The following is a 21727-nucleotide window of genomic DNA, read 5'->3' on the forward strand; positions in this document are numbered from 1 at the left end:
TTGCGAATGATCTCTGTTAGCAATCCGTAGATCTGACCATTAAGGTTCACAGACTTTAAAGATCTCGTTACTGGTTACAGGGAAAGTGTCATCGTGGAAATGGCTCAGGGGTGGAGTGCGATTGGTCAACGAAATACCAAAGAGTCCCTCGGGCAAGATCCTGAGAAAGGAACTTTCCAAGCTAGTGGCTCATCTATAAAATCTCTCCATTATTTGCGAGTCCCTTCATACGATTTCGATCGTTCGCCGATCGATCGATACCAACAACGAATTTCGCCGAAGATGCGACGCCATTTCGCCTGGCGCGCACGAATTAACGCGATCGGGCCAATAAAATCGCATTCGGCAAGGGCAGAAATTTAAACGGAACGTGGCGGACGAACCGCGGCGATTCTGCCGGGACGCTGCTAATTCAATCAGGACGATCGCACTACTGACAAATCTAATTGACGGACACCAATTATTTGGCGTCGGCTCCATCAGTCAAGGGGAAGAGAATGCACCTCGGACACCCGTCGAGCAAGGCCCCCTCCGCTCCCTTTCGACATTTTTCGCCTTTTTCGATTCCCCTAGGACCTCTCTTCCGACCCTATCCTGGCGTACTCGGCGTACGTTCAATAAACTCTGAACGCGATGAACCAAAAAAAGAAAATTAACGGCTCTAATATTTTCTAGCTTAAATCGCAGGAGCCGTCCGGTCATGCCTTTATACATATTTCGTTACACTCCATAACATAAAATACGAGTATATCGATTTACCTACTTACGATCGCGTCGTTATCTCGTTTGGCAATTTATTCACGTGTCCCTACGTTCTATCTCGAAGAGTAATCCGAGGAATAATCCGAACGGAGGACCGTCAAAGACGGCGTCACGGAGCACGACTGCCGGAGACTCGTCTCCGGCGGAAGGAGAAACCCCGCTCTTGAAATTTATATAATACCTTTTGGACATTTAAACTCCGCCACGTAGAACGTTATCGAATAACCAAAGCGCAACGTCGTTACGTAATTAATTTTCCGTGAAAACGGGCACCGGAGCGACGACGCCATATTCGCTTTAAGAGAGCAGAGCCGCGCTCCGGCTCCGCTGAAAGGGTTTGGCGAGAACGGTTCGGCCGAGATAATCCTCGCTCGGAGCGTTTTGTTCGCCGGTCCAAAATGGGGCCCGGCATGCGTGTCCCGACCTCGTGGCTCGACCTAAACCGGAGAACAAACCGCCCATCTCGTCCCGGGTCTTGAACAAAATCTCGATCGTTAATTCGCATTTTAATCGGACCACCTCGCGGGACGTTGCTCGTTTCGGACATATTTCGGGTCCTCGACTTAAATGATACCTACCGCCAACTCTACGGATAATTCGAATAATCGACATTCCACCGGGCGAGGGTACCCTTTGCGAATATTTCATCGACCGTTCCACCGAGAGTAAAATATTCCGGGCACAAGTAGGTCTGTCCCGGGGAATTTAATATTTTAATGTGTTATTTTATGGCAGGCCGGGACTATTTAACGTCGATCGGAGGTCGCCAGCTTGAAATACCGTCGGTAGAGTGTACGGAATTTTTGGTATTACGCTCTAACGGAGTTTAACGTGCTCCCGGTGGAGCCAAAACTCGGTTGTCCTCCCGGAGCAAAGGAGATTACGGGCATTACAGGGAACTTCCCATTGGCCACCGGTGGGCCACGCCGGGGTGGGCGAGTTAACGCCGACTTTTCGACACGGCCCGATTCGGATAATTTTCCAAAATTCCTCGCGTTTCAAATTGACCGTATCGTCAAAGCGAGGATTCGCAATATTTTGTTCGCGCCTGCCTAGATCGGGTCGACCGTTTTCGCCCATGGATATCCCATGGACTCGCAGCAAGTCCAAACGGAAAATCTGCCGCCCATCCGTATCGACATCGGGCCGGAAACTCCTCGGCCGGGCGTAAAGTTCGCGTTCAATTTTCTCAGGACGAGGAAATTTGCTCCGAACGGCCCGGACGCCTAGAGAAGCTGAGAACAGCGGAGAGGGAGACGGAGAGAGAACCACCTCCTCGAGGGCCATCCTCGAATCGAGTTTCCCACCGCGTCCGCGAAAATAATTTTTCCTAAATATTGGCAGTCCCGGGGAAACGGCGCGACCCCGTCTTTCGGGAATTCGCCGAGCTTTTAATTAAGCTTATTGAATCTCGACTTTCCGAACTATCGACAACGCGCTGTTTTGCATAATGGGACGAGATCCAACTCCCGCGGGGTAGGTCAGCATGCGAGGGACGAGAGCTCTCCGACGACGCGTTTTAATCAAGAAAAAAAAATATATATATTATAATACATACTCGGATCTTAAAGGGGCAGAACGACGCAAGCCGCACTCGAGGTTTAATCGCCATCGATCGGGAAGGCGACGCGTCCGATCTCCCACGTTTGGCGGGACGATCGACTCGGCTCGCAGTCGGCGATTATCGGGCCGTGCGGTCCACCCGGCTCCGTTTCCACCGGAGTTTGTTACGATTGTAAATCCCGCCTCCGGTTCGGCCGGCGCGTTTCGCCAGCGCGACCGGCACAATTAAATAAATACAGCCGGGGGATCGCGCCGGCCATTACGTACCTAGCCGACCGTCGGCTAATCAACCGCAATCAATTCATACCCGCAATTAATGAAGTTTATGCGCGCCCGTGGTGATTACCTGGCGAATTCAGGGCCGGCGAGCATCGACGATCAATTCGCCAGGCCAATATGCGCATCCCCTATATTCTCCGGGGCGTTGAGACGCCCGCGCGAACTTTAACGCGTTACAGGTGCAAGGGCGCGCAATGGGGAGCGCGAAGGGGCACGCCGGCGTCCGGGGGACCGTAAACGTTTCTTTGCCCTTGCTCGCGTTTCGTAAATCAATTCGTGGAAGTTTAACGCCCGCCTCTCTTCGCGCGTCACCGCGGACGGCGCGAATCCTCGCATTCGACGTAGAACGAAAAATTACGCGTCGAGGTGGGGACTCTCGCGCGGCGGCCGTCTTGGATCGAGGCGGACCCGTCGATCCGTTTTCCCGAGTTTTCCCGAGTTTTCTCTTCCCCTGTCCCGTCGCGTCCGCTGGCTCTCCCGCGGGGCAATGGGCAATCGCCAGCGCGTCCCAGGTCGGTGGTTTTAACGCGGTTCAGGTGCAAGGGCCGAAGACAATGGCAGCGGGGTGCCGCCGGTGGCGCCCGCGCGCCTCGCTCGGGATCCGATACGATTCCGGCCATTGTCTGGGTGCCGCCATCCACTCCAATTTCGGGGACGGACGAGCCGTCGACTTTCTTCGGCCTGCGCGAACACCCTGTCGACAAGAACGCCGAGCCGTCCTTTCCAATCTCCCCGCTCGGTCCGGACGCTTCCCTAGGTCCCCGAGACGCCGTCGACGCGGCTCGCCGGAGGATTCGCCGCCGGTCGAGTATTTTTCCTCGTTTCTTCCTTCCTCGAGTCGACCGTATTACCGTCCGCTCCCGAAAGAGCGACGCCGCTCGGCTTCCTTCTTCTCGCCCGGCTTTATTCGATCGTCGGGCTAACGCGCTCGGAACTGCTCCGGGAACGTAAAAGGGCGTGCTCGATGCGTTTCGTTAACGCGGCCGGAGGGGACGGACGGAAGGAGGATTCGCGGGAGACGCGGGAGACGCGGGATTTCGCGTGCCAAGGTGGCCGAGAGGTTCGGGAGGGCCTTTTACTTTTATCTCCCGGAGGAGCGAGATGGAGATTCCGGGATTCGCGGCGAACCTCGGCGAGGACCGAGTTCATCCGACCGTCGTCTGTTCATTGTAATGAACACCCTCCGCACCCCCGTACCACCAAGATGCGTTACGTGCGGCCGACGTCCGATGATGCATAGTTGCCGTTGACACGTTGGAACGTCAGCTTCACGTGACCTCTCGAGCCCCGGCCATTATCCGCAACCAGCACGAATTGGGACAATAACCGCTCCCGCGTCGTGTAATAATTATTGGCCGGCTTTAAGCTCGATCCGACCGTCCGTCCTGGCCGGGCGCTGGTAAATATCGCCGGATATCGGAACGTTCGGGGCTCGAGCCGCGGAGATCGATGGTCGCGATCGGTGGAAAAATACTCCCAAAGGCTGCCGCCGATACGTGGGACCCATTATGCCCCGATACAAGATGAAATATTAATCATCCATCACGGCCTCGCGCGTCGACCGCCGGTCGCGACAAAAAGAGCAACCCTGACGAGATCGTGGTCGAGCATTGCCACCTGAAATTATTAATATTCGCGGTATCGATCGAAACGTTGGATTCCCGCGACGTCACCCGCGGTACCGAGCCAGGTAATCGTTTCGTAATCCGTTCGGACTCGGACGATCGGTTCGGCTGCAAAACGAGGCGGAACGCCGTCCGGGGGTCGAGTCGGACGATTAACGTTAAGCCGACCAAGAGGACGGCTCCGGGTCCCTCGGTGAATTGGGCGACTCCAAGTTAAACTACACCTCGTAGATCGAAGTGCGGCTTGCGCAAGTAACGCTAAATTAATCGCGACGTGGCCCACAATTCGCGGGGCGCGCACAGGGTTTGCGGGTCGAGTTTCGGACGCGAGCGAGTTAATGTCGCAAACGAGATTAGGGACGGAGGGAGAGACGCGAGGGATCCCGATCATTTATCGGAAAGTGCAAGAAGGTGATAAGGGCCCTTAAGGGGGAGCGAAAGTGGCATTTTCGTGACACTTTTCTTCAAACTGGGGGTACCTAATCGTTTCGTACCTTACTCCGTGAATACGGAGGCTACAAGGAAAGTCCTGACCCCCGTGTAATTTGAAGCGTTTAAAAATTTGTTTATAGGTATTTTTTTACTATTTTTTATTAAAAATTAAATTTCACGAGGATCAGGACTTTTCTTATAGCCTCGGTCGACGTTTTCTTCCCACCGGGGGATGGAGGATATGAACGCCTCCTCGGAACCTTACCAACGGAAGTGACCGGGAACGGACCGGACTCCGGCGAAACTTTAAACGGAGGAGATAAAAAATCGAGCGAAAAAAGCGAAAGAAAAAAAAACTCGCGAGCGTTTTAACGCCACCATGGCCGTCCTTTTGATCGCGATGGAACGTCGAATGTTCAAAGTCGGATACAAATTGTAAAACGTTACACGGAGTAATGAACCGCGCCCTCCAAATGCATACACGATCCGTATCAGGGGAGCGAGGGTCTCGAAGTACACCTTTTAGATGCGATGTGGGTGGAGAGCACCAAAGGGTTGTACCGGCATGCTCGGTTTTGCCCTCATCCCTTCGCGCTCTCCATTAAAGCGTCGATAGTCATCGGAACGTTCCACGACGTTGCTCGGAGCTACTCTCGAGCTCGTTGGATGCCTTACCGGAGTGCCCAACAATTACAGGGATATCTGGACGGCGCCTAGAATCCGCGAGACGTTCGGTTAAATCGGATTAGGCGATTTTTGCGAGCCCCTCGATTCCAAGAGTGCGGCGAATTCGAAAGCGGGGATGAGAGTTCTTGAAAAATCGTCAGAATCGTTCCTGGTGTCGATAAAAAATGGTCACGCGCAAAACGCGAATCGTATGCATCGCGATCATCGTGCATCGTTGTTCCGAATGCACCGAATGCACGGCCTTTCAATGATATCTCGATATATGACGGCTCGCGGCATTGTGCGCGATATGAAGTCGGCATTGTTTTCGCCGGAGAGACGCGCCACGTACGGATTTTGAGTTCGCACTTTTGCGAGGGCAAATCTCGGCTCGAGGAAGACCCCCGAAAGATCCGGACAATTCCTCGTGCCCGTTTCCCGGGTGTCCTGGATTTTGGCCAATTTTTTGACGTCCCAAGTACTCCTCGCGGTGACTCTTCTCGCCGTTACCGCGGAGTTATACCCTGTTAGAAATATTTATAAAATTCGAGCACTAAGTACACATTCAAAATCTTGAGAACGGCGATTTGGTTGATTCTCAGGTCGCGGTCCTCCGAATGGCGGAATTTCCGACTTTTCATTTCCGCGCTTGGACGCGCTGGATTCCGTGCGCAATTACAACCTACAGTGCAAATCACGCGAATTATAACATGCCGTTGGCCGAAACTCCAAGATCTTGAAAAGAACGAACATAAGGTTGTTGTAATCGATCGGTCGAGAATTCTCTTTTGTTTCACGTGCCGCCGAGTCTCTCGAAATATTCCAATGATCCCCCGTCCCGCCCTCGCTGTCGCTAATAACCGTCGAAAGTTTTATTTGAAATACCAGGCATACCGATGGCGATTAAATAAAATGTTAATACAATTTCCGGGCCAATTTTCGAGTCAATATTGCCCCGGTGTATGGCGGAAAATCCAATTTGACTCTTATTTTTCCACGGGGGTCCGATCGAACGTCCCGGGAAAGAAAGGCCGGACGACGAAATACTCCGAAAACGTGGACCCGCCTTTTAGATTTCAGGGCGACCACTGCCGCGGTGTGTCAACCCCCGACGTCGTGTGTCGGAAATTTCAGATCGACCATCGGTGGACGTTCCTCGAGAAATATTGTACGAGTACCCGGAACTATCCTACTCGAAGATACTTCGGGAAGAGTTCTCGACTCGTATCGCGTTCCGAACCGGTAGCGAACCATTTTACTCGATAGGTGTACTCGGGAGATTCTCGACTCTCTCGTCCTCTTCTCCGCGGTCCGGAGTTATTCAAACTCCTGACCCCGGCAATTTTTATTATTGACCGTCCTCGAGTAGTTTCCTTTCATTTTCCTCCCTAAGTGGATAAAACGTTATTACGGGGTGTACCGGACGGGAAATCGAGGGGAAAATTGCGTGACTCTTTCGTTCGTATGTCCCGATGTGGTGAACGACGATAATATCGAAGAGGGTAATTACGCATCGATCGTGCCCGGGCGAACGGCGTTTTTCATAGTTTTCCTTTCTGACAGAAAATCGCCCCCTAAATTAGTTCCACCGGCTCGTAATTCGCCCGGGGACGAATTACGATTTGCCGATGGGCTACTGTAATAAATATACCGGCCGACCGCGTAAAGCAGTCGACGATAAAAATTGTTTATACCTGCCGGTATGGCTCGTGCGGTGAATATGAAATATTGCCAATTCGCTAGCGATTTCATCAAACTTTTAGAGCAATCCGTTCCCCAGGTGAGTGGCATTCTCCTCCCGTGGACGGCCAGTTTTAGGATTTCGCAAAAAAACCTCTCCCGCGGCCCGTTCAAAAAATAATTATTTTCGATTCGGTTACACCTCGATTAAATCTCGAAATCGCGGATGGCTCGCTTCGAGGGACGTCCTCGTTTCGTTTATTTTTCCGTCTCGTCTGGCCTCTGCGAAGGGGACGGTCCGGGGACGGAAATCCTAGGGTATCTCTCGGATGACGAGGAGGAACGATAAAAACTGTATAACGGCGTAAATAGGAAATATCGGAATGATACTGGACTTTAAGGGGATCAAGTGTATCGGATACGGCGCGACGGCTCCTCGTTTCTTAAGGAGTCCCTGCCTTGGCCAGGGTTTAAGGTCGTAAACGGATCTCTGACACCGTCACGGTAGTTAAGTACTTTTTAAGCTCTGTCCCCAGTGTCCACTGGCGGTCGACATTAATTAAGTAGGACGAAGTGGAACGTCGCCGATATCACCTGAGTCCTCGGCTTGAAATAATTAAGAAAGTTGGAACCGCCGTGACATCGCGCGGCCTGATAATTTCCTTCGGTTTTTTTCTTGAACCGCCACCTTCCGGGCCGCTTCCCTTCGTCGACCTGGCTAATTTTTCATTATTTCTCCCTTTCTGTCGGGGGTCCTTCGTTTTCCGGGAAACGCATCGATTTGCTCGTGCCTCCTCCGACGGGCGTTCTTGGCGAACGTGAGTGACGAGAAGTATCCCGGCAAATCTATAGATCCGCGTACTCTTTTTCAACGGCGCGAACTCGGTTGACCGAGGCATTTCCGATTGCTGATAAGTATTAATTAATAACTCCGGTCTTTCGGTAATGATGGTTCACTTATTTATTATTTCCTTCTTGGAGCAACGCTTCGTTATCGAAACGTATCCCCATACCTTGGTCCGTTCATTTTGGTAACCGTATTTTCAAAGGGGCCGTGAAATTGGAGTCTTTAAAATTGTTTGATCCCTCGGGTTAAATTAGGCCTCTCGACAAGTGGATTCGAACGAATCCCGATTTTGCGCTCATGAAGCGTACGCGCCAGAATCCCGTCACTGACGATCCATTAATGCCTTCATTTCCAGACTTTGACGGCGACAATCGAGTCGCTCTCGATGACTCGATCGAAGCAGCGGTTCGATTGACGGGGTTCAACGAGAACGGACGGATCGGAATCGACCGGGTCTCCGGAATAAGCCGTACATACGTGCGACGTGTACGCGCGTACATACGCACGCGGGACACGACGCGATCGGCATGCCCCGATTACCCATGGCGAACCACATTTTAGACACGACGATGCGACGTATCCAGTGTCGGAAAAGGTCCGATCGCTCGTTCATTTCGCATACCGGAATTAACTTGAACATTCAAAATAATTAAAAACGATGCTTTTCAAGCGGAGCTTCGACTTTTTAATTCGTTATCGAGGGCGTCTGCATACGTACCGGAAAATTCGGCACCGACTTTTCTGCCAAGAACAATGTAACTTTCATTTATTTACACTATCACCATCGATTAAAACCACTGCCAGCGCCTATGATCGCGTCGTGTAATATTCTTGACAGTACTTTCCGCGTATTCGTCCGAATGAATAATTTATTAGATGTTCTTCGCTTAATACGTCGGTATTGGCGGCGACAGGTGAATCGGATCGATCGTGGGCCGATGATAAATCGCGTGCTCGTCATATGCGCGAACCCGCGAGCTTGGGTACCCATTCGCTCGTAGGGCCGATTTCGGCACAGCGTATGTACGCGTTACGTAAGTACGCTATTTGCCTCTTTCTCTCGATATATCGGGGGGCGATTATTCTGGCTCTCTGTCTGGCGCATAGCGGGAACGCCCGTGCAACTTTTCTCGCCCGCGATATAGGGCCATTATGGCTTATGGGACAATAATGCTATTGTCTTACGCGGCTATAATGGAGCGAGTATGTACTCGTATATCCGAGAGGGCGGGCTATATATGTATATACGGATATACATCGCGGCGGCTCGCCTGAATTTTGCGGAATAAACGCCAGCCGATCGAGCAAAAGAGACCCAAACTATGCCCCGGGTAATTTGCAGATACCCTTTGGCTGCAGAGGGTGCAAGTGATGTGTCTTTCCTGACACCGCGCCCAGAGAAATAAGCGAAGTTTCGACGAACTTTCGGCCTCGCGAGTGGAGCGCCGCGCAGCCGGGGACTCGACTTGGAACGAAACGCGTATACCAGGGAAACGAAAGAACTCCCGAAATTCCCTCGTCGTCCTCCACTTTACTCGTTTCTCTTATTAGGTTTGCCCGCGACATCGATTATTGAGTCGCCATCGATGCGATTTACTCGATCCGTTCCGCCCAACGATTCCACGGTCATTTCGCGCTCTGTATAAATATGGATACGTGCCGACAGAGCTTACACCGCGGGCAAATATGCAACCAGCGTGTGAACGGTTACAGGGATTAAATTAGTCGTTTATTAGGTACCGATCCGCGCGAGTACGCGCGTAAAACTGATAACGCAAATATTGAAAGGTTGAGGGTAAATATCAAAAGTAGCCGCGAGTGACCCAGGGCTTCGTTTGTCGTTTCGTTCGAACCGGACGTTTGGGTTGGATTACGGAGTACACGTTTCGGTCTTATTCATTGTGAGTCTTATTTATTATGAACGAATTAGTATTTTCGTCTCTCCGTTTTTGAAGATTAGAACGTGATTAACGTTTGTAAGCGGTACAGCTTCCGCGATCGTAGATGCCGGGAAATGCGAGCTCGGGGATGTAGGGTGTCTTCGTTGCTCTTCCGTATGTTAGTGGAAGCACCGGAGGGACTTTGTACTCGGTATAGTACTCCGGATACTTGAAGAAATACGAGTGCAGGGTACCGGGGGCGCATTGATACAAATAGTCATCGTTCTTGAAGTAGTTCAAAGGATGAAGCGATCCGGTTTCGTCTTTGTACTGCTCGCGATGCATTTGTGCAAGCTGCAGTTACGGAGTCATTACTTTAAGGATTTAATACCTTGACTTAATGAGTAAGACGTGAGTAAATCACCTTGTAGAAATCGTCGGTTTCTCGCATGCGGATAGGATCGATGACGGAGATACTGTTTTTCGTTATCGAAATAAATCTATCGTTGTTACGTTTATTTGCTGTTGCAAGTCGGGGACCGAAGGCGTACGGTGTCTTTGGGATGTCCCATTGGTGCATAGTTATTAATTCTGCCCTCGTTAGAAGAGAAGAGTAGGTGACGAAGAGTATTTTCTCGATTCCCTAATTTTGGTCGAACCTAAGAATATTTTTCCAGGAAGGTTACATTTTAAACGAAAAGAAACGAAAGAGAAACGGCGAAATTGGGGTTTCTGCCCTCTCTTGTTCCTATCCGCAAAGACGGGAATTTAAAAATAACGCTTGGTAGAGAAAGTATAATTTATTATTTTATTACATTTAATGTGTTTTGGTAGGTACATGTTCTACACGCATCAGAAATTATGTTTAATTTTTTTTGTGGAAATAGATATGTATAAATGCATAGAAAAGCCTGCGTGAAGTAAGAAGTTTCGTTTATCCTTTAGGCAGAGTTAATTCGTAAAGTACCACTTTCCAAAATGCTTGCATTAGTCGCGACACGACTGTAGTCTTTTGTCACATTCATCGGTAGACCCAGAATTTCTAGGTCAGGCTTGAAGAACGATCGAGGAACTTTTTATGTTAAATTAATCACAAATTCGTTAAGTTTTCTATTATCATCTAGGTTTGTTTTCTGCCTTTTTACTTTTTTCGCTTCATTATTTGTTCTTGAGGAACTGGGGAAAATGTCGATTCTCGAGTGTCCTCCAAAACCATCGTAAACGATATCTTTAGGAATCGTGCTTCGCTAAAATATGAAATATGGATATTACGCAGAAATTAAAATAACTAACTGTCTACTTAAAACTATTATATCACCTGAACACTGGTTCGGTCAATTGGATTCTTAGGTCCTGCGAGTTTTAGCCTTGCTAATAAATCCATTCGGCGAGTTATATGTCTTTCCTGTAATGCCATAATTCCTTGGGTTTTAACTTGAACCTGAGAAGATTTTTCAGGCATCTTTTTTGATATCGGAACTGGCAACTGCAAAATTTAAAATATACAAAAATTACTAATAATCCGTCACGAAAAATATAAGTTGGTTCAGATCTCATTAACATTTCATACGTTTTCATTGATTTCGACACACGATGAATTGCTTAATGATTCATTATTTTGTGTCAAAATTGGTGACTTCGACCTCCGACGTGACTCCGCCTCTTGTTCCAAGGAACTCTGTGGAATTCGGAATGCACTCTGTTCCGTACTTGATGCAGTTCGTACGCTGCTACAGGATTGATTTTCTGTTTGAAGTTCTTTGACTTTGGCTTTAAGAGCCAAATTCTCACTTTCACGGAGTGCTAGCTGTTCTTCCAATTTACTGAGAAATGTTAATGGAGAGAGAATAAATATTAAAAAGGGAAATAATTACTTAGAGATTTTTAATCAGGATTACATACGTCCTCTTTGAATGTTCTTCGGAAAGGAAATTACGTTCGATGGAAACCTTGGTGATATCCTGTTGAAGCTTTTTTACCATATCACGTAATTCTCTCCGTTTAATTACTCCTGCAGTCAGTTCTCTAGCACAATTTAACATTTCATAAGACTTCAAGTTTTATTTTGCAACCGTGAATTTCTCAAACTACTAATTTGTTATAAAATTATTATAACGTTACCTCTTCATTACAGAAATGTATGTGATCAAAGTATTATGATCCTTTGTAGTTTTAATCATTTCATCCACGTCTTCTGGAGGTGCGCTTAGCATTATCTGTAGACTAAAAGTAAGACAAATAAAATTAATTGATATAGAGAAATAGTTATGCCCATGCATTTAACTACAAAAACGCATACTGCCTCATCTCGTCGAGCTTCTTCTTAAATCGAGCTGCATCTTGCTTGGCTTTATCTGCTTCGGTACTTAGATTTTTGAAGTATTTCACTTGCTCTTTTAAGGCATGAATTGCATTGGTCAGTTTGTTGATTTCAGTTTGCAGCGCTTTGACTTCAGCTCTAAGACCAGCTGCTTGACGTTCAAAGGTTTTCTTTTCTTGTGTCAAAATCTTGATGTCTTCATTCTTAAGCGATAATTGTAATTTTTGATTATCCAGTCTTACTTGTAACAAATAAGGATCCTCCTTAATCGACTCGGAGTTAGAAAAATTAAAGTACAGTCGGTGGATCTTGTTCTGCGTTACTCTTTCTCGGCATTGTGGACACGTTTTGGATCTACGATATTATATAATAGTAATTGTGTCAAGGAACAATTTCCGAGATAATAATCTTTACCTTTCTAACCACTGTGTGACACAGGGAAGATGAAACACATGACCACAAGGTGTAGAAAATGCTTCATCCGATGGCGTAAGCAGCTCGCTGCATATAACGCAAATCAGATTCATTTTATTTTCAGAGAGAATTAATGGTTCGCTATCAAAATCGTAATTAATCAATTTGCAACTGAGATCGTAAGAAGAGGGCAAATATGTCTGTATTTGCGAAATTATAAAATTTACTTCAGTTTGCAGTCAACGGCAATTTATTCTATTCATTTCGATATATAATTTCAGATTTCACTCAGGTACAATAACAGAAAGTACTAATTTCTTTCGATACGACTCAAGGAGTTTACGTTAGATGATGCAAAGTCACGACAGTGGTCTTCCGTAACATAAAAAACTCTAAATACACCGTTTAATATTCGAACTCGCGTCGACCTGTATTTAGTCTTTCATATGGCACAAATTATCCATAGGAAGCATTTTATGTAGAAAGCAAATGACATGCCGATACGTATTCTAAATTTACGAGCGCCATTTCGATAGAAGAGTTCCCCTGACTGACTGAGCAGTAGGTAATGTACCGATCGCGAGGACCTACAACTACAGGTTTCTACAAGCGGTCAGTACGGTCGATAAAGACGCACAACACATTGAGAAATTTCCATGAAGGAACAAAATACTTTAATCTAACATCCACGTGTTCACAATTTTCAGTGGCAGGTATGGGAATTTGCCAGGTATATTATTCCGACAAATCGGTTCCATCAAAATCACATAATGTCAATTCTCTAGCTTAATTGTAGAGTCCGTTGCATCGGTGCCTTCACCCAATCGTAACTACATTTTTTTTCTTTTTGAAAAAATACGTCATGTGACCCCCAATCTTTGTGGATTAAATATTACATAGTATAATATAATAAATAGCTTATTCTATGCTTAACCAAAGGTCTATCATCCGCAATGAATCGAAAAAAGTGCTTAATGGCTAACTTGTCTACAATCGTTGACGAATTTACGGGCGATGCAAACCTCAGTGCACCCAATCACCGAAGGCACCCTTGGAAGACACGTTGGCAGGAATCGTTATTAACAGTTCCTCCGTCAAGAAAGGAAAAATTACTGAGTTCTCCACCATCCACGATCAATGATCACAAATCAACCTGCATTAATACCAAATCCCGCCTAAACCCTAGAACACTCCTGCACCTCACTGGAAGAAATAGTCGTTTCACTGTCGACCCTTTTCGAGGGGTCCAAAGAGTCCGCGTCTTCGACGAACTCGTCATTGTCGAAAGTACTGAGCTCTGGCGAGCTCTTAGTCTGAACGATCATTTTTTCAGCCGTCGGGACGCTGTCGACTGTTCTCCTCCTGAGTTTCCCGTCTCTTCCGACCAACCCGGATTTCCATCTGACGCCTTTCTTCTTGCTGCCGCTTTCCAGGGAACTCTGCCTCTTCATGAGGTACCTGGGACTGCTCGGCTTCGACCTGGTGGACCCTCGAACGGGTCCACGGCTCCCGACGTGTTGGCAAATGGTCTTATGCAGACACTGGTACTGGCACAGGTCGGAATGGATGTTGTCGTTCGAGTCAGCGATTTTGCATTGGCAGGAGACCCGTTCGGGCAGAGTCAGATAATCCTGAGAAAACCCGGAGTTGACGACACCCTGAGAAGCTGCTGCGCTTGGAGGCGGCTTGGAGGCTGCTTCCTCCGGCCCCGAAAAGCTCTGCTTCTTCAGGGAGCTCCTCCTTCGGAGGCCGGACTCTCGGTCCGATTTCCCCGCCCCGGATGACGAGGGTGTCGTTTTCGAGCTCTCCTCCTTCTCGAAGTGGGTCAGGTTCGTCGCACTGGGCCAAGGTTGAAGGCTCGTATTCTGCAGCTTGGCCAACGCTATGAAGGGTTTCCTGCTGTACTCCAGTCGCGGAGTCGAGCCCTTCGACTTGGAGAATATCTTCATGGCGTCGACTATAGTTCGGCGCTCGTGGTGTTCGGCTTCTGGGGCAGCTTCTCGGACGTCAAACTGGATAACTGTTTCAGGGCAGTTTCGAGCCATCTTCGGAGTAGCTGGAGGGGACCCGCTGATCTGGCTGGAACAAACGAGTTTAACTTAATAACGTTCCGGATGCAGGTCGCTCGCGTTGGCCGATCGGAGGCGATAGCCAAGATTTTACCGCCTGTTGTCCACCGGGCTGTCGTTCGCCGGCGTCGCCAAACTCGCGGTGGAGGTCCTGGGCGTTGGAGTGGCTTTGGTGTCCTCTTCCTCCTCCTCCACGATATCGGGCAGGAACATCGTTTGCTTCTCTTCCGGTACTCTGCGAGGAGCAATTAAAACGGAGATTTATTACTGGGCTCGAGTGCTCTGCAATTTTTTTAAATGAGACTTACGTCATGTTGGCCACGCTTCCGCGGTAGGTCTTTTTCTTGTAGGCCGCGGCCGCCGTGGTGTACGGTAGAATGAGGTTCTCGGAATCGTAATATATGTCCTTGACAAGAGGTGGACATCGATTCATTAACGTGTCCACGCCAAGATACGACACCTGTCGGACCGCGAACAATGCGCTCGATTAGGGGACTTGGATGAGACAGGACGTGGATTTGCATATCAAAGATTCGGGATGTCGCCTTTCGGACGCCTTACCTTGGTGTGCCGATCTATCAGCCAATTCAATTCGAAGTCCTCGTCGTCGTCGCCAAAAGGATTGATTAACTGCTCCGCGACCTATAAAGATTCTCGGTTAAAGCACACAATGGAATGCGGTCTCTTGTGTGACTATCTAGAAGGCTGCCTTCGTTAATAAAACAATGGCATCGGGGGACGTATATCAACGATAGGTGTTCGCTGAAACGATCGCTAAAACGTCAAGGCTCCGATTCGCCATATACTCGCCGACTCCTGGAGAACGTTCCTCGAACGATTACCTTCAGCAGACCCATGAAGAAGAAAAACTGCAGGATCGTGAAGAGGGGGAGATAGATGTCGGCCTGCATCTGAAAGGGTTTCTTGGCACCCTCGATGTACTGGCGACCCACCAGAGCGATCGCGAAGAAGCTGTACGTGGCCAAGGTGACCACTTGCGTGTAGACCAAGGGAATGGACACCCAGTCGTAGCTCCACAGAAGGCCGCATTTCGACCGGAAGTCGTTGAATTCCTGCGAGACAAATACCCCGGAAACGTTAGAAAATCTCTGGCAACCTGGAAAAATGAAGGAAAATTTGTTTTGCCGAATAATCGGCGGTCGGGTCACGGGTTGAGGTGATGGGTGTACCGAGAGCAAACTCATCCGCAAAGGCCGCGTCTCCGAGCGGCAACGAGGGTGACACGTTAGTTGACCATAGCGAAATTAAATTGGTTATTGATCACGGGTGTCAGCTGTTGGCTCTGCGAAGCAATAATTAGCCCAGAGTACTGCTTGGTACTAGCGCAAAGTGCTCGTCCACCGCGGCTCGTAAACACTTCAGCCTTCTTTTCAGAAGAAGAATGGCTGCGCAAATTCTGCAAAGACGTTCCTTAATATGTCGCGCGTGTCCCCTCGCGATGGTTCGGCTCGGGCACGACTTCGGGAGTCGTAAAATTAGAAAAACGCGATTGCACCACCTAATCACGGCGTTTCGTCTTCTTCTCCTAACACGGACACGCGGGCATGCCGAGGACAATGGTACGAGCCGGTAAGAACGTGCGTATCGCTGTTGCGAAGTGAACCCTCAATGGGTGGACGAAGACACACATTTTGCCCAAGTTTCCAAGAAAACTAACAAAGCTGGTCGAGCTGGAGGAAGCCCGAGTTGCCGTAAATCAGGAGGTTCTGGCGATATCCTTGATCACGATAAAAATTATCCTGAAGTTGGAATATTTCTTTCTACGAATAGCCCCAAGGAGCAAGGATGATCGATGGTTCGCATTGTAGCTGACCTCCATGATTATTTTCAGGCCCTGGGCATCGGGAAGTCTGTGACTGCGACGAGCTTCCTTCAGAAGGTTGATGAACCAGGTGCAGGGTATCCAGTAGGTGTTGAACTCCGAGCTGGGGACGGACTGGAACAGCTCCAGCTCCAGGGAAGTCATGAAACCTAAAGAACCGACGTGAATATAGAAACGCCCTCGCCTGTTGCGCGGAAAAATATAATCAAGGAGAAAAGAAAAATACCGGAGTCGACGACATGATCTAGGGTCGGGAAACGCCTCTTCACGGCCGAACTGATGGACCGCAAAACGAGGATCAGGGATAAGTTCAGATACCTCATCAGGCCTCTGCGCAGCATCCGCCCGTACTCGTCGTCCCCGGTGACGTAAAGGGCCACCGAATGCATCACCCTTGAATTTAAAAGATTCGTATTGGAGGAGGCTCGGGTTATTTCAGATTTTAAATTTGGAGCAAACTTTCGGATTCTAGGGCATCCCTTGTCCACTATGGAAATTTGATTGCACTCGTTAATTTCCTCTATAAGTCGCATCCATGGTCTCGATTCGGCTTAAAAATAGTTTCGAAGCTGATCGCCAGGAGTAGTCGAACGACCGGTCATCGATGCGTCTTCCGAGACGAGAGATCGAGGAACCCTTGCTCGAACCCCGAAGAGAACGTATTAATGATACGAAATTACTTGTCGGGCCAAGGTATGGCAGTGTACTGTTGCCACCATCGGTTCGCCACGTAGGACACGTAGAATCCCAGGACGAAGCTCAGTGGGATCAGATTGATGAACGTGTCGCAGTAGACGACGATCTGCTCGAACGCCCTGTAATCAAGGGGAACTTGGTTTCGTCGTCATACGGAATGGCCTGTAATAGAGTCTTTCCATTCCGAAAGAACTGATTCCTAGCTCTCCTTTTATAAGCATCGACGTGTAAGAAAATCATTTTACGAATTTTTTTTCCATTTTTTTTAAGGCTCGCACACATTATACCGAGGTGCATCGCATTGCAAAAATCCGACATCGACTTCATACATTTTTATGGACTATCGCATATTATAGACGGAATATTGCGATGCGCTGCGATGTGTGCGAGCCTTTAGGGGGAATTTTGGAGAACGAACCTCTTTTGCGGGACCGTCAACACGTATCGGTAGACAGCCGAGAGGGTTCCAAAGAGGAAGAGGAAGAGCACTAGTTCCCTGTATATCAATTTATACAGGGACCCGCGCCACATAAACAGGAGCCTGGTGAAGCCTCCACTCGTGGAGCTGGCGACCTGGTACTGGTAGGACACCGTCATCCTTCCGGGAGGTCCTTAACCAGGGTCGTGAGATGCGGCTCGAGCAGGGTCATGCATCTCCGTCGAGGGCAGGACCATCGTCGACGATTTTGACATCCATCTTTCTCGCCATCTCGACATAAAGTGGCTCGAAGGTGCGCCTTCTTTCCTCGGGGCGAGTTTCCTCGAGTGGTGCACTGCCCTTCTGCAACATCGCGTCGGTTATTTTCGATCGTTTATTGACCGACAATGGATAAAGCCGAACATCTCTCGTCGATCACGCGCCAGCTATCTGGGCTATGTCACGGTATTTATTGGCGAAACCGTTTCGGTCTACGAGGTGTAGGGGTCGAGTGCACGCGATTCCTTCCCGTTTCCTTGGGTATCTTCCGCGTTTAGGAATCCAAGAAAAAAAAAAAAAATATCCGATCCGGCGAGAATCGGCCTTGCAATTTCACTCGAAAGCTTTCTTCTCCCGATATAAATACGCGTCTAAATTCTGACCACGTGGGATTGTCCTCCGAGCTAAATCCGCACTTCCCAGATTTATTCCGGATAAAAAAGGAAGACAAATCCTTGGGTCACCGAATCATTAATAGGCACTTCAATCGGTGTTTGCGCACGGCGAGAATGACCGCATGATTTGCCAGAAATAGTGCGAGGTTGAAAAGTGCACATTGGTTCGGACCGGATAATCCTAGGCCCAGGATTGCTTGGAAACATTTTGTCAAAAAGTCTTTCTGAAATATTGGTCCTAGTAGGCTGTACGGTTCTATTAAAAATAAAAATAGATATCCGACGTCCATAATCGGAAAAAATTAAAATTAGATTCCTCCTCGTAATCCGAGGTATCTCTTTTCGGCATTGCGAGAAGGTAACTTTGCGAGGGAGGGTCGTCAGACCTGTGAGGTGCATTTTCGAGTTGTAGCCAGATGTCACTAGCCGCTGGGGGCAAATGTGTTTTTTCGCACACTCCGTAAATAATACTTGTCTCGGGAATCGCGCCAGTATGCAGCGACATTGGTAAATATAGACCGCGCCTTCCGAAGTAACACCGTCTGGCAAAATGCATATTACGCTAGTTTCCCGGACCACAAAAGATCGGCAATCACCGGCCTCTCGACGGTACTAGATCCGTCTAAAATCCCAGATGCAAAATACAATTTAGGAATTTTAGTAAAATCAAAATGAAAAAATTCATCCAACTCGGATTCGTCTAACCTGGATTCGTAGAGGAAGATTTCGTTTACGTTAGATAACTAGAAGTTATTTTTCGGATGATTGAGCAATCGGTCGGACCGTCACTCAGGCGTCTTCTGAACGTCACTTTAGACGAGTTTATGAACCCTCGTAATGTGTTAAACTTATTGAATTCACGAGCAGGAGGGACCTACCCCACCTGCAGGCCGCGCCGCACGGGGCAATAATTCAGTCTCTCGATCTGCATAACTCCGGGTGAATCGAATTAATATTTTTAGAATAAATTTACCGTTTCTCCTAGTGACGTGGACACGGGGTTTCCACTCGCTCGGCAAAATATCGCGCCTCGTGTTAATAACCTGGGACACGAGATGCACCCTGACGGATTTACGTGGCTACCGGATTATCGAGGTTGATCGAGGAATCGGTCGAACCGACACACTTGAGTTTTCGGAACGCCATTGGGCGAATTTACGAGGGTGTAAAATGCTCCTTAAAGTCAAATAACGGAAGAGAAATCCATCCCAGCGTCGATGCCGATACACGGGTAATTTCAGAATTTTCACCCACAAAATAAAAAATGATGAAAAATTGTTAGGCTTTCTCGGGATTTTAATTAATAGGAGTAGTGGATTTTCTTTAGATCGAGTGACGGCTCTTCGAGGCGCTATTCAATTTCTTTTTAATTATAAGAGGCTCCAGCGTTCCTGTAATCGAGCACGCGTGGTGTTCGTCCAAAGAACGCTGCAATTACGCTTTGAGACCCTTCCGACCTCGGAATCTAGCTTGAATTCGTACTTGCCTCTCGTCGGTGCGAAATTTCGAAAAGTCCAGCGCTTCGACAACGTGGCACGTCTTCGCTAATAAAAGCTCGCCGCGTACAAGTAACTTCGCGGCGTTCCGTTGACGAGAGGGTTATCCGTGTCTCTCCGGTGGGCTACTTATGCAAAGGTATGCTCGGTATCGTAGCGAGCAAGCTCTCCTGCCTTTTGACAAGCCCACTATTAATAGCGGCCAGTCGCCAAAGTCGAGCGTATCAGAGTTTGCATTTGTTAGTTACCGCAAGTACGCGGACATGAATCATCCCCACGAGGGCGTCTAAGTATTGAAATTAATTGAATGTGTAATGTAATTTTTATAAATCAATTCCCGAGGAAATTTATGAATATTTGAAAAAAATAAATTTGCGAATACTCGACTTCTTCGCAATGGTGGAAATATTTATCCTCGAACTGCGAGCAAGCCGAATACAGTTTGGAGGTGCAACTTCCAAGTTCTTCGAAGGACCACGTCTACCTAACTAGACCTTGTTTCCCTATTGGCAAGTGATCGCTTTTGCAAAGGCAGCTCTTTTGGTCGTGGTCGCGAGCCTTCGGGTTAAATGTATTTTAAGTGCAAATCCCGAGCGTTCGAAATCGACGATTAGCGGCGGGTCTCGCCAAAAAGAAAGCCCGTTGCAAAACACTCCCGGATATCGGCCACTCGGGTGTCGACACCTCGACGACGCGTTCGAGCTGGATTTTCGTGTAAATATTTCCATGCACTCGAAAGTGGACTCGCGGCCATATTGTAAACCGTACACCCCCGCGTCCGTCTCTCGCCAATAAAAGTGCGTCCAAGATTCTAGTCCGGAAGGTGCGCTAAGAGCGCGGAGACGGATGACCCACGGCTATGAGATAAATCTCCGATGCAAATAAATTGATCTCTCCCGAGATTCCCAGTTTCGCAAGAAAGTGAAAGGATATGAGCGCTCCATCCTCGTGATGGCGATTCTTGCAAAGACCTATCGAGTACGCCACGTACGAAATCGATCGTTTCCCCTAGATCTTGGGATAAGACCGTTTCAAATATTGCATTATACCATTACCCAAATAAGGCAAGGACGTTCAAAAGTCGTCTACACCATTCCCATAGCTACATCAAAGGTTTCCCAAAATCAACGACGACGACTCGAACATCCCTCGATGCATCCCTCGCGTTCCCCGCGATTTCCGGCGCACTTCGATGTAATTAAAATTTTTTCCCCGAGTCTTCGGCCCCCGCGATTCTCCAAAATCCCGTCGCTCTTTTGCGAGGATTTCCGAAATTAGAGCGAGCCGATCTCGGCGTTCGACTCCGTTGTCACGCTCGATTTAATGCGCCCCATTTCCCCCCGAGCACCCCTTTCTCGAATCCACGCTCGATTTCACTTTCGGAGACGCAATGTTAATAGCTAGTTTTACTTTTATTTATAAGCCGCCGGGACGTCGGCGCGCAGCGGCGGACGTGGGCCGATTTACGGGGCGGAACGTCGCGACGCTCTTGGGTCCGCCGAGGGCGGGCGACAGGTGCGCACGCGACGCTCGTCGGCCTCCGACTGTCGGCGCGTCGCGGCGCGACTCGCCGCGCGTCTTCTCGACGGTGGAGCGAGCTCTCGATCGAGCAAGATCTCGTGGCAGGAACCCAAATCTAAAAGGGTCGAATGTCAAGCTCGTGTACCCACCGGAAACCGAGCGGTTTCGGGGAAGTTTCGCGGAAAGGGGGTTAAGGTCGAGGAATTCGAGGATCGTCGTCTCTCGCGAGAAAATATCCCTTTTATCTCCGCTCTTTCCGGTGCGGCGAGTCGACAGCCGTTGCGCGAACGTTCCCGCGGTTTGCGCCGTGCGTATCACGTGAGATGCGTAAGTCGACCTTATCGGGAGCGGGGAGCAAAGTCTGCGTAAAAGAAATCGCATTCGAGCACGACCGCCCGAATCGCGTGTCTCTTGTCTTTAGCCGGGTGAGTGAAAGGATTCGACCCGACAATGCGAGTTAACGAGAAGGAGGTGCCTCGAGAATTTTCTCGGACCTTGACTCGGATATCTACCACCTCGACCGGATTATTCAATTTTAATCG

General features: G+C 48.7%; 3 protein-coding genes across 8 annotated transcripts in view; 1 reads left to right on the forward strand and 2 right to left on the reverse strand.

The window, feature by feature from the left end:
• LOC105695333 (4-coumarate--CoA ligase 1) overlaps positions 1 to 8528 on the forward strand; it is a 41172-nt gene extending 32644 nt beyond the window's left edge. For all 3 annotated transcript variants that reach the window (XM_012416824.2, XM_012416821.1, XM_012416822.2), the window contains one exon: positions 81 to 8528. In XM_012416824.2, the coding sequence (XP_012272247.1) occupies positions 81 to 199 (119 nt within the window). In that variant the 3' untranslated portion in view covers positions 200 to 8528. The remainder of the gene's footprint in view (positions 1 to 80) is intronic.
• A 1991-nt stretch (positions 8529 to 10519) lies between these two features.
• On the reverse strand, positions 10520 to 12973 carry LOC105695313 (E3 ubiquitin-protein ligase TRAIP). Its single transcript, XM_023434782.1, has 7 exons — positions 12469 to 12973; positions 12034 to 12408; positions 11856 to 11957; positions 11637 to 11759; positions 11305 to 11557; positions 11053 to 11220; positions 10520 to 10981 (listed from the first exon to the last, which is right to left on the reverse strand). Exons 1-7 carry the CDS (start codon positions 12579 to 12581, stop codon positions 10811 to 10813), a joined length of 1305 nt encoding a protein of 434 aa, XP_023290550.1. The 5' UTR covers positions 12582 to 12973; the 3' UTR covers positions 10520 to 10810.
• Positions 12974 to 13101: 128 nt separating this feature from the next.
• LOC105695312 (bestrophin-4) lies at positions 13102 to 21186 on the reverse strand. Of its 4 annotated transcripts, none has more exons than XM_012416776.2 (10): positions 21075 to 21186; positions 17495 to 17857; positions 17061 to 17195; positions 16607 to 16773; positions 16372 to 16529; positions 15380 to 15610; positions 15099 to 15179; positions 14846 to 14997; positions 14632 to 14772; positions 13102 to 14547 (listed from the first exon to the last, which is right to left on the reverse strand). In XM_012416776.2, exons 2-10 carry the CDS (start codon positions 17671 to 17673, stop codon positions 13644 to 13646), a joined length of 2148 nt encoding a protein of 715 aa, XP_012272199.1. In that variant the 5' UTR covers positions 17674 to 17857; positions 21075 to 21186; the 3' UTR covers positions 13102 to 13643. The 4 variants fall into 4 exon arrangements, with proteins under 4 accessions (XP_012272199.1, XP_012272200.1, XP_023290549.1 ...); XM_012416777.2 differs by lacking the exon at positions 21075 to 21186 and adding an exon at positions 20720 to 20776; XM_023434781.1 differs by lacking the exon at positions 17061 to 17195.
• Positions 21187 to 21727: the final 541 nt, after the last annotated feature.

This window comes from Orussus abietinus, unplaced genomic scaffold, assembly GCF_000612105.2.
Source record: "Orussus abietinus isolate OABI.00-Male unplaced genomic scaffold, Oabi_2.0 scaffold47, whole genome shotgun sequence".
Lineage (NCBI taxonomy): Eukaryota > Metazoa > Arthropoda > Insecta > Hymenoptera > Orussidae > Orussus > Orussus abietinus.